At 37.4% G+C, this 18,853-nt stretch overlaps 3 protein-coding genes across 4 annotated transcripts; 2 read left to right on the top strand and 1 right to left on the bottom strand.

Annotated features, from left to right (window-relative positions):
• Positions 1 to 83: 83 nt before the first annotated feature.
• On the bottom strand, positions 84 to 3,345 carry si:dkeyp-38g8.5 (uncharacterized protein LOC568385 homolog). Of its 2 annotated transcripts, XM_044186740.1 has the most exons (4): positions 3,170 to 3,345; positions 2,435 to 2,528; positions 1,605 to 1,692; positions 84 to 1,523 (listed from the first exon to the last, which is right to left on the bottom strand). In XM_044186740.1, the coding sequence occupies exons 1-4, from the start codon at positions 3,240 to 3,242 to the stop codon at positions 810 to 812; spliced, it is 969 nt and encodes a 322-aa protein (XP_044042675.1). In that variant the 5' UTR covers positions 3,243 to 3,345; the 3' UTR covers positions 84 to 809. The 2 variants fall into 2 exon arrangements, with proteins under 2 accessions (XP_044042675.1, XP_044042676.1); XM_044186741.1 differs by lacking the exon at positions 2,435 to 2,528 and having other exon boundaries at positions 3,170 to 3,307.
• Positions 3,346 to 4,109: 764 nt separating this feature from the next.
• Positions 4,110 to 11,407, top strand: si:ch211-244b2.4 (uncharacterized protein LOC541512 homolog). The gene is made up of 10 exons (XM_044186735.1): positions 4,110 to 4,233; positions 5,781 to 5,872; positions 6,096 to 6,294; positions 7,067 to 7,211; positions 7,304 to 7,436; positions 7,568 to 7,688; positions 7,798 to 7,876; positions 8,797 to 8,899; positions 8,996 to 9,116; positions 10,221 to 11,407. The coding sequence occupies exons 1-10, from the start codon at positions 4,218 to 4,220 to the stop codon at positions 10,280 to 10,282; spliced, it is 1,071 nt and encodes a 356-aa protein (XP_044042670.1). The 5' UTR covers positions 4,110 to 4,217; the 3' UTR covers positions 10,283 to 11,407.
• A 482-nt stretch (positions 11,408 to 11,889) lies between these two features.
• si:ch211-244b2.3 (uncharacterized protein LOC557230 homolog) lies at positions 11,890 to 18,802 on the top strand. The gene is made up of 12 exons (XM_044186736.1): positions 11,890 to 12,090; positions 12,176 to 12,215; positions 13,507 to 13,636; positions 14,121 to 14,265; positions 14,351 to 14,471; positions 14,569 to 14,647; positions 14,874 to 14,985; positions 15,301 to 15,406; positions 15,529 to 15,610; positions 16,162 to 16,225; positions 17,243 to 17,357; positions 17,508 to 18,802. The coding sequence occupies exons 1-12, from the start codon at positions 12,088 to 12,090 to the stop codon at positions 17,567 to 17,569; spliced, it is 1,059 nt and encodes a 352-aa protein (XP_044042671.1). The 5' UTR covers positions 11,890 to 12,087; the 3' UTR covers positions 17,570 to 18,802.
• Positions 18,803 to 18,853: the final 51 nt, after the last annotated feature.

Raw genomic sequence — 18,853 nt, 5'->3', positions numbered from 1 at the left:
CATACAAATACACACACACATACACACAAGAACTTTCTCAAAAGCCAAACTGATCCACAACTTGATTAAGAGTAAACAATAGGTGGCATTCGGAGAAATCAGTTTATTAAACACCCTCAAATGGCATGTATGTTTCTGTTTAATGTCTGTTCATGACTGGCAAAACAAAAACAACCAGTAATATTGTTTAAATATGTTTGTTTTGTAAAAATAAAAAATAATAATATTAATATTAATGACAAATCTAACACTTTTGGAAATGTATACTAGCATAAACTTATTGAAGCTGGAGCTTAATGAAAGGTAAATTGAGTATTGAGTATCTAATGCAATAAAAGACGCATTTAAACACAATCATTTGTTGTAAAGTCTGTACTGTAATATAAAAATATATATTCTGAAAAAGATTTTTTACATGAACTGCAATATTTGGTATTTTACATTTCAAAAAGTGATGTTTTAACCATGCACAATAGCCTATACCGAAGACTCTGATGTCTGGAGTCGATCAACTAAAGACTATTGTTTGATTTGGGGGGGTTGTTGATTTTGATTGTGGATGGGGTTAAGAATAATGCTAATAGCTTGCTATTGTGTGCTCTGTATGGAATAACCACAAGTGAATAAAGTTGTTTTGAAGACCTCTCCGAACGAGGAGTGGCTCAACGTTTTCATTGACAACTTATAAGGTTAGTATACAAGTATAATGTGCATTTTGAATAAGATGCAGATGCAGCCAAGGTGGAAACTCCTCAGAAATATAAAAATATGGTGCGTCAGGGAAAGTTTGCGCAGAAAAACCCCATGAATCAAAAATTTTCAATAAGTTTTTCAAACAAGTTGAGGAACCGCTCCTTCCTGTCCGTGACGTCTGAGTCGTTCACCTCACTGCTGTCTTCTGTAACCTCCTCAGTCCTTTCTTTGGGTGCAGAAAGTCTCTCCACCCTGGCTTTCTCTCGCTCCAGAGACAGCCGGTCCCTGCTCACAGCATCTCTGTCCTTCTCCACCACTGCCCTCTCCCTCTCCAACACTGCCTTTTCTCTCTCGATTGTTGCCCTCTCTCTCTCCAGCGAGGCTCGGTCTCGGTCCAAAGTGGCGATCTCCCTATCCAGCACCGCTCTCTCCCTCTGCAGTACCAGCTGCTCCCTTTCCATTACCTGTTTCTCCCTTTCCATCACCTGCCTTTCGCTGTCCATCATGTTCCTCTCGTGCTCCACCTCTTCCATAATGCGATCTATCTCGTGGCGCCCCTTGTGCTCCGCCTCCTCCTCCCCATCCTCAGCTCCGTTCAGGAAAACCTCTATCTCTGGCTCGCCTGCTGACAAAGCCGTAGGGGAGTTTATCACCATGGATACCTTCCTCTTCTTGGGTTTGGAGATGGATAAGAAATCTTTGTCGTTGGGGAAGGCCTTCAGGATGGGGGCGTTGCCTTCCAGCCGACCCTCCATGGCATCGTCCATCAGATTGAAATACGGCCACACTTCAGGGAACACTTTCACCCCATCTGGATGGTTCTTTAGCTCCTGAGGAAGCAGAGAAAGGGCAATGAATCAAGAAGGAAATGTGTCAAAAAAGTGAAATTTAAAAAACAAAAATAACTGTACCTTGTATCTCTTCTTCATGTTATCCCATTTTTTGGATGCTTGACTATGGGTCATCTTGTGTTGCAAGCCCATATGTTTCAGGATGGCCCTGAAAATACAGTCATCTTAATAGCACACAAAAACTTTAGAGCTGAAACAATTTGTTGATTTATTGATTAGTCGCTTGATAGAAAATTTAGCGTCAATTATTTTGATAATCTATTAATCGTTGAAGTCATTGTTTTAAAGTAAAAATACCAAAAAGTCACTGGTTTTATCATTTTGAATATGTCAACTTGGGCTTTGAGAACTTGTGATGGGCTGTTTTCACATTTTCTGACATTTAAAAAGACTAATAAACGAAGAATAATCAATTATGAAAATAATTGTTAGTTGTAGCCCTAAAAAACATCGTATTCACTATCTGATTAACTCCTTGCAGTATATGTCACTATCAATGATGGCTCTTGTGTGTCAGGTTAACAGAGCTTTCTGAATAACACATTTGTTACAAAATGAAAACAAAGATTCCCAATGGTGAAAGCCTCATCTCTGCAGAGGGAAATAGTGGAAAGCAAAAACAAATAAGATAAATATACTATCAAGAATTTGTTAAATTAATATAAAGAACTAACAATTTCAACACTGGAACATGTTGAGCAGAATGTTAAAATATTAAAAAGGTATGAGAGAAAAAAAACAGATACTGTCTTAGTCTAGAACCTCCTAAGCAAAGACAAATCTGAATATGCCAGTATGGTACTTCCTCTTCATGCATCTCCATACTTAGACCTTTTTCTACAGTATTTTCACACAGTAATGTATCTCAGAGTTTTAACTTGCTGGCATACCTCCATGCCCACATGGAAGTATTTCTCCTTCCAGAAAAGAGGTATTTATTTGAAACCCTCAGCTTCACAAAGTCTTCAATTTCTTTTGAACTCACTGAGAGAAAGAGAGAGAGAAATAAATAAATAAGTTAGAAATTACTGCATGGGGGCTGCTTGCAAATGTAGAGTAATTAAAACTGTCGCTCCACAATTCTCAACTTGAATATAACATAAGCAATTCAAGAAAATTGGATTGAATACTGGTTATTACTGTATTTCAGCTTATTATGACCTAAAATTTCAAGAACTGTATTCAATTAGCTTGTTCCCCTTATTATTATAAAAGATGTACCGAATACTCAGAAGGGTCTTCCTTTTTTTTTTAAACCCAGGTGAGAAAATAACACCATTTTATCCTATAAAAAGCTCAACTTTTCAGATGAACTTTGCAACAGGTGTACTCAGTTGCCTGAGTGTGAGTTTGGAGTTGTGTTTGTTGCCTCATGGTTCGTTTATGATCATCTACATAAATACTACACAACAAATTCAACCTAATTACATTACCAGTGGAGGCCAGCTGAAAAATGTGGGTTAACTACATTCACTTTTTATTGTTGAATGAATGAAAACGTGCTTATTGGGTACTTTAACCGTGGAGCCCACGGGCTATGTGCCCTAGCTAACTCCAATCAACCTGTGTGTACGTTAGCTAGCTTGATTAAAAGATGACATTTCTTGTTGCCTATAGTTACTTACTTTTATATGTGAGCTCCAAGGGGCTGACTTTATCATAAGTGGTGCTCGTGTAAGCGTGATCCTGGCATTCCATTGTTTCTATTTTCTATTCTTGGTTTTAGCCTTTTTATCAAGTGCCCTTCGTAGGAAAAGACTGCTTCATCGTTCCTTATTCAGAAGGACCCTATCTTCTTCTTCTTTTGCTTTTAACAGAGCGCTTTACCGCCACCTGCTGAAGGGGACACGCCAATGGCAGTATCAGCTCCCTATCGTCATCCAGCGCTGTGGAGGTTTAGCACACTCAACTTTCGGGCAAATACAAAACATATTCCAAGATATTGTGATCAGATGGCAGTATCTTTTATGTATTTTGTCCTTATAATTGATTATTTTAATTATTGTGTTTATTTATTGATTGATTTGTATGCATATAAAGTAACTTATTACAATACCTATACACTATTCCAGTACTTTTTGCACTCCCTACCCTTGCGATATTTGTAAACCTCTATACAGTTTATAATAATACGGACACATATGTATCTACGTATATACTTTACTTTACCTTTTATGTGTACTCTGTTTAGCTTTGTTGTCCTTGTTTTAGCTGTATTTCTATGTTTATAATACTGTACACTCTTCTTGGCACACAGACTTGGTCAAGAAAGCTGATTCGTAATCTGATTTATTTATTTTTTGTAATTATCTTATAGGTTACAGGTGCTTAGGTTATTATCTACAGGCTTGAGTTTTATACAGACTCTGTAGTCTTTTTTGTTGGTTAATAAAGAAAAAAATCCTTTGGACAAGTTAATTCTGGGTCCTGGATTTTGGAGATCTAATATCTGTAATCGCTGCTGCTTTCACGATATTACCCTACTTTATAATGTCTTCAGATTTATAGCCCCAAAATACAGATGGCAGTCTGAACCTATGTGGTAGCAGTCTTGCTGTGGGGCACTTCAGCAGAGCCCGCCTCTTGTCAAACATGTGTGTGGGTGTGGCTGGCTTGTAGGTTATATCAGAAAAAGGATCATGAAAACGAAAGTATCCTATTGCGAACCACAGAATGGCGTCTGCCCATAGTAAGTACCATTTAAACATTACTGTACTAGTGTTTATCTGCAGTGTTAATTCTGTTTAAACCACATGCGCCCTTGTAAAAAGAGCTGTATGGGGCTGAATATGCATGTATTTATACGAGACATTTAAAGTTATGGTAGATCTTGATATCAAACCAAATTCTATTAGGATTACTGATATATTTTGGGGGAAACGATGGAAATCACGTAGGTCTGAACAGTCGGGTACACAGATTTATCATAAGTGGCGATCATAGTTTATGCAGAATTTAAAAGTAGAAGTTTCAGTTTCGTTTATGGAACCTCCTTACATGGTCTCGTACCAACTAAAGTTAAAACTATATAGTAAAAATCTAGCTTTACTGTAATTTTTCATTGATACGGCGTTAAATTGAAGGTACCTTTATTATCTAACTTTTATTTATCAAGTTTCCCATGTGTAGATCATGGATAGATCAGCTTGTAATTTAATTAGCCAGCAGGGAGCAGCAGATACACATATTAAGTTATGTATTTGAATTGTAGACCTACTCTTTCATTCTAAATGTAGAAATAACGTCATATGGTATTTTATAACAAGTGAACTTTAATTACTTGTTTACCAGTTCTCACAGAACAAATATCACTACAGACAGTGACACCACATAACAGCCCAACAGCAACAGAACATGAGGAAATATTCAAAGTACAATCAAGGACTTATCAGTCCACCAACCATACCCTGCCTAGATGTTATCATAGTATTAAGTAAATGATAACCATATTTAAAGCCCAAATTGGCCTCAAATTGCCTCTGTACCTGATGAAGAGCCTATTTGGGCTTGAAACGTTGTAGCCCAGTCTTTCCAGATGTGATAGGGAAAAATATTTTTGAAAGGTGTACATTCTATAGCATTGCAAGTGAAGCAGAAAGTATCTACAATTGTTTGGGACTCAACACCTGGACATGAAAGATGTGCATGAGTTTTGCACACTGTTCGCCAGAACATTACACCCATATGCGATTGCTGAATATCTCATTCTGAAAACATGAGCATAAATATGCATCTATAACAGCCTTCACTTTTCTGAGAAGGCTTTTCACAAGATTTTGGAATCTGGTTGCAGGGATTTGCTCCCATTCAGTCTGAAGAGCATTACTGAGGTCGGCCACTGCCGATGGGCAATAAGGCCTGGCTCTCAGTTGGTGTTCAGGGTGGAGGTCAGGGCTCTGTGCAGGCTAGTCAAGTTCTTCCAAAGCAAATCGGGAAAACCATTTCCTTTGCATTTGGCATTGTCATGGGAAAACAGGAAAGGGCCTTCCCTAAACTGCTGTCACAAAGTTGGAAGTGCACTATTATCAAAAATATGATTGTATATGTTGTAGCATTAAGAATTCCCTTACCTGGAAGTGTGGGACCTAGCTCAAACAATGAAAACAGCCCTGCATCTATAGTTGGAAAAAGTATCTGTCCTTATACTTTTGGTCATATAGTGAATATTCAGATTGTATGTATTGGATTGGAAGTATTCTCCACCCTTTTAAGGATGTTTTGTGCCATTTTTTCCAGTCTCTGATCAGGAAAACCCTTCTGAGAGTGAATCTGACGTCAGTGATGAGTCTGAGAGTGACGGACATTCAGATATAGAAGCTGATTGTCAGGTTTGTTTCTGGACAAAGGACATGTTGGAGTTAGCATCTATTTTATAATTACATGTAAAGCCATGGGAAGTGATCAGTAAACCCACTTAAATCCAGTCTTTACACATTTTCAAATGCTGATGAGAGTTTACTGCCATTTTTACCACCATTTGTTTTTTAAACTGATGTTGAACATATTTACCTCTCCAGTGAGGAAAAATATCTTCTATATTTTCATTTTAAGGTTCATGGGGGAGAGCCCTGCAAGTATTATAACAGTCGTGGCTGTCGGGATGGTGAAAGGTGCCCTTACTTGCACGTCTGCAAGTATGCTCTAAAAGGAAACTGTCGCCACGGGTCCAGCTGTAAGCTGCGCCACCCCAGAGGTGGAAGGGCATCCTCTGGTGCAAGCAACCGGGCTTTGGACCGATCAACATCTAGTGGTGAGGAAGAGGATGGTCTTTCTTTCTGATCCACAGCCTAATTTCAAAAACTTTTACACTGGAAACTTCTTAACCTGTTATACTCAGTTTGTACTTAATTACATATGTTTACTACTTTGCTCCATAGGGGAAAAACTGTAGGAAAGAGTTTAATACCACAACATCACCCACATTTTTTACATATATATTATATATTATTATATTTACCTCTTCACTAGATGTTTCTTTTGGATCCCTGATATTATTAGCAAAATCTCTCCTATAATAAAAATGAAAGGTTGAGAGGGGAAAGGCTTAAGTCAGAGGGTCATGCATGAGACAAAAAGTTAATGAAACTTGACTTTTAACAATTTTATATTCGGTGTGTGTTGTTGCGATACCTGTTGGTCAGGCGCAAAAAGCCGATAGATGTTAAATTAGATAACTTAAAGCTGCATTCATTATTTTCTTTGTTTGTTTTTGCTACTTGGGGGCAGTGGAACAAGCTGAGAAAAATATCTGGCTCTTCAGCTGCCACAATGTTCACAACTTTGTCTGTCTGCCATTTGGTGCTGAGCATATAGCATACAGTCAGTTTATCAGAGATTTTCTTTGCTGGAAACAGAGTTGATGAGATCAGAGTTAGCTAAAACAATTAGCTAAAAGAGGCTAAAAGGCTCAGTAAAGCTGAGGGGAACTGCAGAGTCGGGTGGTAATTCTCTGTGGGTTCGTCAGTACAACCGTCACCTTTCACATCATTTGATCACTCAGTATTTTGTCTATTTTTAACCAGATCCAAAGCTTACTGATGGCCGATGCTACCAGTGGCAGCTGAATGATGGAAATGACTGGATGGATGTTGATAATGATCACATTATCGAGGCCCAGTACTCGCTGCCCCATACCAAAAGCATTAAAATCTACAACACACCTTATGGGTAAGAGCTAAAAACATAGTGCTTAAACATTTTCTAAGCGCAGATGTACAGGATCTGGTTGATGATTTATGTCTCGCTCTCTGTCTCTATAGGGCAGTGAGTATAGATTTTAACAAGATGAGAGTGTATGGAAAGAGTCTGAGAGTGAGACGTTTGGATGATGGTAACACTGTGTGGATTTGGTACTGCACCTTGGGTCGGAAGTGGATCAAGTACGGAGACAAGGTAGATGGAATTAAAGAATTTAACATTTCTTTTTGTGTGCACAAATACACCTGTCTTTATTGTAAATTTTAAGTGTGACAAGATTTTTTTTATCTTCTTGGTCATTTTTTAATGATTTTTTTTTTGGACAGGATTCGAAGGGCAACCCCAGTCCTGTGAAGTGCTCTGACATAGAGGAGAAGTTCAAAAGTAACCCAACAAGCTCTTTTACTTTCAACATCGGCGCTGATACCTTTGAGATCAGATTCAGAGGTGAAGTATACTCACAAAACCTTCACAGAATACACATTTTTAAAACCCCTGTCCAACTAAATTCCACATGTAGAACATTGTTAGTTTTTTCTGTTTTGTTGTTTGTTAGACATGCGACAGGTGGGTAAAAAAAGAAATAGGAAAGTTACTCGTCGACCACTGTACCGACAACAGCAAGCAGGAGCACGGTGAGTTTGGATTTTGTTCGCTGGGCAAACTGGGCAAGTCCAGTCCAGTCAATAACAAATATATAACATTTATTTAGATAGTCAGACAAGGTGCATCCCAGTGGAGAGCGCTGAGTTAAAATACATAGATTTTCATATTATTTTAAAGAAATAATTCAACATTTTGGGGAATTCACTTTCTTGCCGAGAGTTAGATGAGGATTGATACCACTCTGAAGCTACAATATGAAGCTATAACCAGCAGCCAGTTAGCTTAGCTTAGCATAAAGACTAGAAATGGGGAAACAGCTAGCTTGGCTCTGTCCATGGGTAAAATCTGCCCAACAGCACCTCTAAAGCTAACTAATTAACACATAATATCTCATTTGTTTAATCCGTGTAAAAAAATTAAGTGTAAAAATGATAGACCAGTTGCCAGGCAACCGGAGAAGACTCCAGGAAGATAGTTGTCCCGGTGTTGTTTCCCCTTGAGCTCAAACTTATCCCTAACCCCAACTAGTTGTTTCCTGCGATGATTAACATCAACCCAACCTTACCCTAACCCCAACCAGTTATTTCTAAAATGCCTAACAATAACCTAACATGCCCTAATCCCAACTGCGGAGGGAAATGGTAACACTTTCGTTGTTGTATGGATTAAACAAACAAGATATAACATGTTAATTTGTGAACTTTGGAGGTGCTCGTAGGCAGATTTTGTTACCTTATGTGAACAGAGCCAGGCTAGCCACTTCCCCCTGTTACCAGTCTTTATTCTAAACTAAGCTAACCTGCTGCTGGTTCCAGCGACATATTTAGCATGCAGACAGGAACGTGGTATCAATATTCTCATCTAACTTTTGGCGAGAAATTGAATAAGGATATTTCCCAAAATGTTTAAATGTTGTGACAGAATCCATAATCTGATGTTGTCGTTACAGAGTTTCTCAAGCTGCCTCAACTCTTCAGAGTCTTTCTCTGGGCACCAAACCACAGTGGCAGTTTGAGGGAGACAGTGGAGCATGGCACGAGTTCAAACACAGGGTAAATTATCTGCAGAGTGGAGGTTACATTTAGCTGAGAAACTTTATTTAAGTGTTAAGACAAACCATGATGATTTGAATGGCCTTGTTTCACCAGAGCGGCACTTCAACTGAATGCTCAGTAACCAGTGAAGACATTGAGAGGAAGTACCAGCAAAACCCCCAGCAGAGCATGATCTTCAAAGTGAAGGGACACTCGTACCAGTTGGATTTTGGAGGTTGAGTTGTGTTTTAAATACTATGATGAGAGAAAATGGTAGCACTTCATTTTATGAGTTCAGTATTTCCTAATAATTTCTTGAACATTTTCTGGAAAGAATTCATTTGGTACTGATTTCATGAAAAATAGAGACAGTTATTAGAGTTTAGTTTGTTGTGTTGAGTTTATAAACAGTTGTTGATTCACAGAGGAATTTCTTTTTATTATTAGAAACTTTATTCCTCATATATGTTGAATTGTATGCTAGCCTGTAGACACATTTCACATTTTTGCATGTTCAGCTGACTAAAAGACCCTCTGGGTTACACCAGAACATAGGAACAGTTTGATATTTTGCGAAATACGCTTATTTGCTTTCATGACCAAATTTTGATTATAAGATTGATAGGGGGAAACAGCTAGCATGGCTCTGTCTGTGATTCACAAAATCCACCTACCAGTACCTCTAAAGCTCACTAATTAACACGTTATATATTGTATGTTTAATCTGTACAAAAATGAGGATTAAAAATGACATGTTGTGCTTTTACCGGGGGGTTGCCATTTCCAGGAAGTCACTGCACCTGGCAAATAAATAGATCTAGCACATTTACACTTTGTTTTTTGTCTAAATGTCAATTAGTGAGCTTTAGAGGTGCTTGTAGGTGGATTTTATTATCTTCAGACAGCGCTTTCTCCCCCTGCTTCCAGTCTTTACGCTAAGCTAAGCTAACTAGCTGCTGACTATATATTCATCTCACAGATATGAGAGTGGTATCAATCTTTTCATCTAACTCACAGCAGGAAAGTGAATACATGTATTTCCTAAAATGTCAAACTATTTCTTTTATCGGAATTAATTTATTGGAAATGTACCTATTCAATACTGTCTCTATTTTTACCTATTAATAGTGCCCAATTATAAAGTTCTTTCCATGAAATTGGCAAGCAAATTATAAGGAATTTAAAAGAAAAAGAAAGCGTTACAGAGAAAATACAACTCACAAGTCATGAAGGATCTCAGCTATAATAAACTGTAACTTTAAACCTTAAATAGTAATCCTAAAACATGAAATAGAGCATTTATTTATTTATTTGTTTTATTTAATTGTTTTCCCCACAGCGATGATCCAAACCAACCTCAAGACCAAGCATTCACGCAACATCAGACGTGTGCTAGTATGAGTATTAAAGGGGATTTCGGAGACCTCAAGAAGAAAGTCTACAAACAACTGTACAATGCCATACTTTGTACAATTATTCTAATCTGAGATTCATTCATTTTGGGTGTTTGAAGCATGCATTTTTATTGTTAGCTGTAGTAGATTTGGCTCTACATTGGTGTCTGTTTCGGACACATTTTTGCATTTACATTAGAAAGGAGTTCAGTATAAGGTTAAATTATACTTATACGGTTGTTGCGATTTTTTAAAAACTTGGTTTCCATAGGGGATTGTGTCAAAAAACTTAGAAGTTTACCAGCTCATACCTAAATGCTGCCTGACAAACTCACACTCAGATTATGTACTGTACCAACTTGCCTTTTACAAAGTTATTGTTTGACACATACATACATGACTTACTGCACACTGCCGTACCAGGGGGATGCAATAATTGTTCTGTTGCTAAATCTGAAGAAGATAAGCTATAGGACAAACACTCCTGAAATGACCAGACAAAATATTTGATGTTACATTCATGCTGCAATGTATCTACACACTGCCTCCTCTGATATAATAGAATTAAATAATTTAGAACAAAATCCAATGCAAATACAAGACTATTTATAAACAGTATTATGCAGCCTATGCATATTACCTTTGAGGTGTTTTACATAGACTTTATTGTCCTGTCTTTATTGTCCCCAAGGGGACATTCCTTTTCACTGTACACATCAGACAACAACAGCACACAGTAACAACATACAATGACAGACAACAGTACACACTCCAGCCAGTTCAGCAAGGCCTGTTATTTAAGGAGGCTATGGCTGCAGGGATTAGGCTTTTCCCAAAATAAGCCCTTCTGCACCTCAGTGCTCTGTATGTGCACCCAAGTACATGACTCAGTTACATGTTTACATTGTGCAATAAAAATCCCTATCTGCAATTCTTCAGTTCAATTCATATCATTTTTTGCACAAGATTGGAAGTCAAGTCTTGGATCTTAAGGTTTTTTCTGCTTCATACTTATGTATTCTCCTTTGTATTGATGTGCCAATGTGTTCTGCACTGAGCTGGGGATACATATAATATAAAATATTCTGTAATGGGATTTGAAAATAATTGCAAATAAAAAATGCATCCAATATTTGTTTGTTTTTTGGTTGTTGTTGTTTGTTTTTTGTTTGTTTTTGAGGCAATAAGTCATGATATCAGTACTTTGGGGAATCTCCATTTATTTTTGCCCTTATTTTTAATTAACTACAGAATTTCCACAGCCATGTTATCCTGTAAACAAATCCATAAATAATCATTTTACTGAGACAATGAAAATGTAGAAACAGAACACAAGGCACAAAGTAAACATGTTCACTGTTAGTCAAATATATAATTACAAAACTGATATAACTTCCTCACATTTGCCATGTCAGTAGGCTTTTTAGAGTTATATCTAGGCCATAGTTATATAACGTCTGTTGAATGAAATTAAGATTAATGTTATAATTACTCTACCAAAATAAAGCCCAACAGTTAACAAGCAAACCTTTTTAATGACAGAAAATCATACTGATGTGTAGGTTGCTCTGGTTTTGTTGCGTGAGCGATTTTCGTGCGTCAACACTCGAGAAGCCGAGAAGCGAAAGTGAAAGGCAAACTGTGAAAGGACAAGTGCAACCTTCACATCGGCCTCCGAGGAGTAGCACTAAGTAGAAAGGATTTAATGAAACTATAACGTTTTTATCGAAGTGACAAGTAGATTTTTCGCATTCTTTCCGTTTGTTTAATCTGCCCTTTTTTGTCATTATTACAGTGTATTTTCTTTACAGCATGGTGAGTCTTCATCCCGGAAACACTTTGGACTAAAGATAGTGGCCTTTCAGTTTGATGTTTGTGTATTTTTATTTGTTGCTTACAGGAAAATGAAGAGGAGGTGGGCTATTCGTCGGGGACTTCAGGTCTGTATGACACGACATTTTAAGTTTCTGCTATAATAGCCTTCTTATATTATTGAATTACTTATTTGTACCTGAATGCCTGCATTTTAGCCTTTTAGCTGACTCTCTGATCAGGACTGACTTAAGTAAAACAAGTAAAACAACAACAAGTAAAAGTCCTGCATTGAAAATGTTACTTAAAGGAACAGTTCACCCCAAAATCAAACATACATTACCTCTTACCTGTAGTGTTATTTATCCATCTAGATTGTTTTGGTGTGAGTTGCCGAGTTATCGGCCGTAGAGATATCTGCATTTTTGAATGTAATGGGACTAGATGGCACTCGGCTTGTGGTGCTCAAAGCCCAAAAAAAAAACTCAAACTCAACATCAATGTCTCTTTCCAGATAATCCACAGATTTGTTGTGAGCATTTTCATGCAGGAACTATTTTCTTTCTACCAACAGTTCCTATAGCACTACAGGTAAGAGGAAAAATATGTATTTTTGATTTGGGGGTGTCCCTTTAAGTAAAAGTATGTAAGTATAATCAGGAAAATGTACTTAAAGTATTAAATGTAAAAGTACTCAATGCAGAAAAATGGCCCCTGTGACTGTTATACTATTTTATATATATATTAGATTATTATTACTCATGCGTTAATGTAAAAACTATTTTGAATTGGACTGCACCTAATGATTATTTTCATTATGGATTCATCTGCTGATTATTTTTCGATTAATAGATTGATTGTCCAAAGTAACACCTTAAAAATGCTTGTTTTTTCCAACCAATAGTACAAAATTTAAAATGATTAAAAATATATTCAAATAATTAAAAGGAAAAGTAGCAAATTGTCACATTTGAGAAGCTGGAACCATGAAATGTTTTTGCAAGAATAATGACAAACGATTATCAAAATAGTTGCCAATTAATTGTCAATTGACTAATCAATTAATCAACTAATCGTTTCAGCTGTACTTGTACTGTACTGTTGGGTAGTAAGTTATAACAAAACATATTTTATAAGCTCTTCATATGTTTTGTGTGCAAAAATCTTAATTTGTAAAGTAACTAATAACTAAAGCTGACAAATAATTGTAGTGGAGTAAAAGTACAATATTTCCCTCTGAAATGTGGTGGAGTAGAAGTAGAACGTGGCATGAAAAGAAAAGACTCAAGTAAAGTACATGTACCTCAAATTTGTACTTAAGTACAGTACTTCACAAATGTACTTAATTACATTCCACCACACCATCATTAAGAGAATACATAAATGTATAATAAGATCCCATATTCTTCTATTTTACAGTCAGTGGGAAACATTATGAGTGGCAGCTGTCAAATGGACATCAGTGGCTGCGAATTGACAACGACCATGTAATCGAGACCCACTACTGCCAACCTGGAGCTAAAGGAATGACCATCAACACTAGCCATGGGTCAGTGTTGTGATTTTTACTGGTCTCATCTTCAGCCTTTATGAACAGAAAGAGGGCATTAAACTTTTCTTGAAAAGATATTTTGTTTTCTTTCAGTTTGTCTGACAGTCACAAAAAAATGGTTTTAAGGTTCAGGTATTTATTTAGAAAGCATTTACGTATAATCTGGAGGTATTTGAAAGGAAAGTGCCCTATACGATTTGACCAAGAACGGATTTTGAGACTTACAGTGAGCTTTCTTTCCATTATAAGTTTGAGCATTTGTTGCAGAGTGGAACAGCCTTTGAAACAGTGTTTAGATTATTAAGGGAATAAAACTGTCCACTAAACTGAAGATGGTGACAGAAATAATAATATTCAGAATAACATATTGATACAATACTTGGATGAATGGGTTTTGTTTGTTTGTGGTGCAATCTAAACAAAATGTCACAATTAAAGAAGTATATAATATATCAAGCTGAATCATATATGTCCTCCACAGGCAGGTGTTCATAGACTTTGATAAGTTACAGACTCTGAATGCAGCTCTGAAGGTGCAGAGATTAAGCTTCCTTCCTCAGGGCCAGACGGAGGATGTAGGCTGGTACTTCAGAGATGACCAGCTGTGGCGTGAATATGGATCCCAGGTGAGGAAAATCTTGAGTATCAACCCTTAAGTTCATTTGATTCTAGGGGTTTTCACACTCTGTGCTTTCTCCTCCTCTTCCTCAGGGCTCCAGCAAGTTGGCCTCCTCAATCAGCAGTCGAGATGTTGAGCATCAGTTCACTCTAAACCCTCAGGGAACATTCAGCTTCACGGTGGGCTCGACAGGGTACACACTCAACTTCTCCAGTATGTGATGTATATCATTTAGCTTGTGTGAGCTTGTTCATTTCAATAAATGTGTCTTTATAAAGCTAAATCTAACTGATGGCATTTTCCTCGGCAGCCATGACCCAAACAAACTGCACCACACGTCTGAGCAGGAAAATACGCAGGCGTCCAAAATTCACTTCCAACACAAGGAGGTAAGACTTTTCAACCGTAGGATTCCTGTTTTTGTCTAATTATGTTTCTTTCCTGTATTCAGACAGGCAAACATTATGTCATGCACTCTAATAGATCAGCCTCTGTCAACTGACCAACAGCCTTACCTGGGAGGATCTTTGTCACTAAGTATGACCTGAGTGCACCAAATCCCTGTATAAACGTTTGTATATGAACATGCATGACAGTCTCTTCATGTCTTTGCAGCCTTTACTCCACCTCAGTTTTTCCCATGGCTTCCTCCTCCCAGCTCACTGATGGAGGCTACAAGTGGGAGTTTATGGCAGACGAGGGGCAATGGACAGAATACCAAGCACATGTAAGTAAGACAGGTAGTTGTAGCAGGTAGTTGTAGCAGAAACCACTAATAGTTTTCATTTTTCTAGAACTTTTGACATATTATGTTACTTATTAGTGTGCTTTTTAAAGATATTTATCTTTTCCTCTGGTAAATAATGTCAGCGTCATCAGTGGCATCTGGTGCTCAAATTCAAAATACTTTGAAGTTGAATTCAGTATAAAGTATGTACATTTACTGTACAACTGTTTTCGGGTAGCTCACATAGAGGATTTCCATCACGGTGGTTTGTTTACAGTGGTGGACTTATTTGTGCTTATTTGAATTTGTGTATAGATATGTTCATTTGACAGCTCTGCCATTGAGAGACAATACCAGCTGAATCCACAGGGCCAGCTACGCTTCAAGATCAGGAAATTCTCATACACCCTGGATTTTTCAAGTAATGCACACACATACAGCTACAAAGCAGTTCTGCTAAACCAATCAATCAATTGTTTTGCTTTTGTTGAGAACAGCAGTTTAAATTGCCACTAAAAGTCTGTGTACACTGGTTTATCACAGGAATGTGCCAAGTCAACGACAATATCGGGACTAAAAGAGCAGTGAGGAGGACTGCAGACTGCGAGAGTCAACAGAACAGCAGGTCAGGAGAAACATTTCACCGTGAGACGAGAATCCCTTAAAATACCAGAAATGAATCCTTAATTTATCCCTGAAAACATACCAAACACCTTAACTGAACTGAATTAATTTGAAAAGTCGAAAAACCAAACCCCCTTCATTCGAAAAGCACCTATATATGAAATTAAATGCAATGTAAGGGGTACAGAACTTTCCCCTTAATTTACAAATTTACACATTAAATTTGAAATATATGGCAAACCTCATAATCATCGTATACATTTAAGGTGTTATTAAGGTTAATGAGGGGTTCTTAAAAGGCAAAAACACATTCATTTGAAAAACTCTTGATTAACAACTTAAGTAGATTTTAAGGGGAACATGACTATCTTCCTTTCCCATTTGTAAATTAATTTTCTGCTATTCTAATGTTATATATCTATTCTTACAGTATCTGTCTCTTATACACCAAATCTGCATAAGAACACCAGCTCAATTAATTTTGCAGTAATATGTGAACAATTTATGTGTGCTACTGTAAATGTTTCCAACTTAAATCCTTCTAATCTTCAGTTGGGGCACACAGCCACGATGGCAGTTTCAAGATATCGGTGGAATGTGGAAAGATTATTCCAAAGTAAGATACGACTTTCTTTTATTGATGTGTAAATACCAATATTGTGGAGCAGTAAATCCTGTAAATCAGTAAATAAGTTAGTAAGACTAAGAGTCTACAGCCATGCTGCTACTAGCTCTGTGAGGCTGTACTCAGGCACAGAGGCACTTTGAGTAGGGGTGGGCGGATCGATACCAAACCAACGATACTACAGAACTTGGAGCTGCAACAGAGAAAATTCAGAGACAGAGTTCACTGGCACAGTCTTTACAGAGAGGCTCAGGCAAGGAATATCCAGGTATATATAGTAGTGAAATTAATATTTTAGTCATATTGGATCTTCAGCATTATGTTATATTTTCAAACTGTAATTGGTCATCATTAGCTGTTACTTTAGCAGACTTATAAAATATGGCAGACTATATTCAGACATTCAAATAGCCTAATATATTCAGCGCATTCAAACTTGTGGAATTGAATAAATTATATACCTCAAACCTGACATATGAAAATGGCTGAATATAACCTCATGAATTGCCTCATGAATCATGACACACTCCCCTACATGAGTCGCTTTTAATAATAAAAAGTATTGGTATCAGTATCGTTGATTCTGGCCTTGTATTACTTGGTATCAGATCAAAACCAAATTTTGAGGTATTGCCCACCCCTAGCTTTGAGCTAAATGCTAATATTAGCATTCTAACATGCTCAAAATGACGATGCTAACATGCTGATGTTTAGCAGATATAATGTTTACAATCCAGTTGTTCAGCATCTTAGTTTAGCGTGTTAGCATGCTAACATTTGCTAATTAGCACAAAACACAAGTACAGCTCATTGCCATCCCTAGAGCCATGTTGCTAGCGTTTTGAAAAAAAGCAGTAATAAGTTGGTATGGGTCCAAAAGAGACATGATACTTAAAGGGTAAATCACAAGTATCACAGTAAAAGACGCACAGGATTTTCTGAACTAACAAGACTTTACAAGAAGTGTCATTTCGTTCCTTCGTTGTGTTGTGGATCTTTGTCATGTAGAGATATCATCAATGCAGCGTTTCCAGTCAGGACATCGAGCTCCAGTACCAACAGAACCCATCGGGCACTATGATGTTTACCAGCAATAAGTTTAACTATGAGCTAAACTTCTCAGGTGAGCTGGAAACATGGACATCTACAGTTTGGGTCCAAGTTAGAAATCTGTATTCCAGGCTACGTAGAACTGGAACAGATGGCAATGTTACAGTAATGGCTCATTCTGTATATCAGAAACCCAGATTTACTTTAAATCTGTCTTTTGCAGCCATGACTCAGAGGAACCTGTCCACAACCACCACCAGATCGGTGCGACGACTTAACCAGTGACTGTGGGACAACAACAGATTTGGAGATCGGGGGTTAACTTAATGTTGATTCTCGCAATTACCTCACTGCCTTCCTCAGCTTGTCACTCATATTGGAATGATTCATTAGTGTTTTTCAAAATCTGCCTCATCTCTCTGCTGATTGGATGACATGATTTAAACAGAAGTTGTGAAGGATTCTTTATATTCCCTTTATTAACAGGGCCTACAATTACAATGCACTTAGTCCTTTTCCAAAAGCATCTGCCAATTTGTTGTGAATGCCCTTACATTTTTTTTTCTTACTTTCATACTGTACCTCTCTTGTGCTGAAGTGTGTTTTCCACCCCTTTTGAATAGTGTTTTCCAGTACCACTGCTGTCTGCGGTTGGGTTTAGGGCTTGGGTTAGGTTTTAGTTAGGCATCATAAAGATAACTGGTCAGGATTATGGTAAGGTTGGCTTGAGGTTAAAGACCACCAATATATGAAAAGGTTGTATAAAGCCTTTTGTGACTCCAGCGGGAGCTGTGTGAAATCTGATAGACTGCCTAAAGCAATGTCACTTGAGTCAGCGTCGGTTGGGGCTGAAGTTAGAAAATGAAAAAAATCTGGGGGTGAGGAGTTAGAAAGAAGTGTTTACAAGACCTCTGTAGCCCACTCCTCATCTCTGCTTCAGGCTAGTGGCTCGAGGCTACATTAGCCACTACTAGCATAACACACCTGAATCTCTGAATTGTCAGCAGTCAAGTTGCATTTAGTAATGTAGGCACCAGGTTTTGACAAAGAAGAAGAATGCAGGGGATAAAAAAGACGATATCTCTGGTTCTGCTGCATTAATTTTGATCCTTTTTGTTTTAAACTGTCCATCATGATTTCGACAATGTTATAGGAGTGGAATACTTAATTAGCGAAGTACTCTTAAGGAGAAACACAAGCAGAAGCAGACTTCGAAATAACACCTCTTTTGACCTAAAACCAAAGGCATGTTTACCAATGTTTCATATAATCCTGTGTATTTTTTGTGTATGTAACCATCAGTTTAGTAAATCTTAAAATGTTTGATTCTTGAATACTGCCTTGTAATTAGTGCTAATGTTTACCTTTTGACAAGATACCTCTTTTAACCTAAAACCAAAGGGAAGTTAACTTTTGCCTTTTAATTGTGCATAGAAAACTTTAAGTGTTCATTTATACTGCCACCTAAGTGCACTTTGGCTTGTCTTTCTTTTCTAAATTAAAGTTACATACACTCCACTGTCTGATGTAGTGTTTTAAAGCCATCACACAAATAACGACCACCCTCTA

Source organism: Siniperca chuatsi, linkage group LG23 (genome assembly GCF_020085105.1).
Source record: "Siniperca chuatsi isolate FFG_IHB_CAS linkage group LG23, ASM2008510v1, whole genome shotgun sequence".
NCBI lineage: Eukaryota > Metazoa > Chordata > Actinopteri > Centrarchiformes > Sinipercidae > Siniperca > Siniperca chuatsi.
This window is presented reverse-complemented; position numbering and strand designations above follow the sequence as displayed.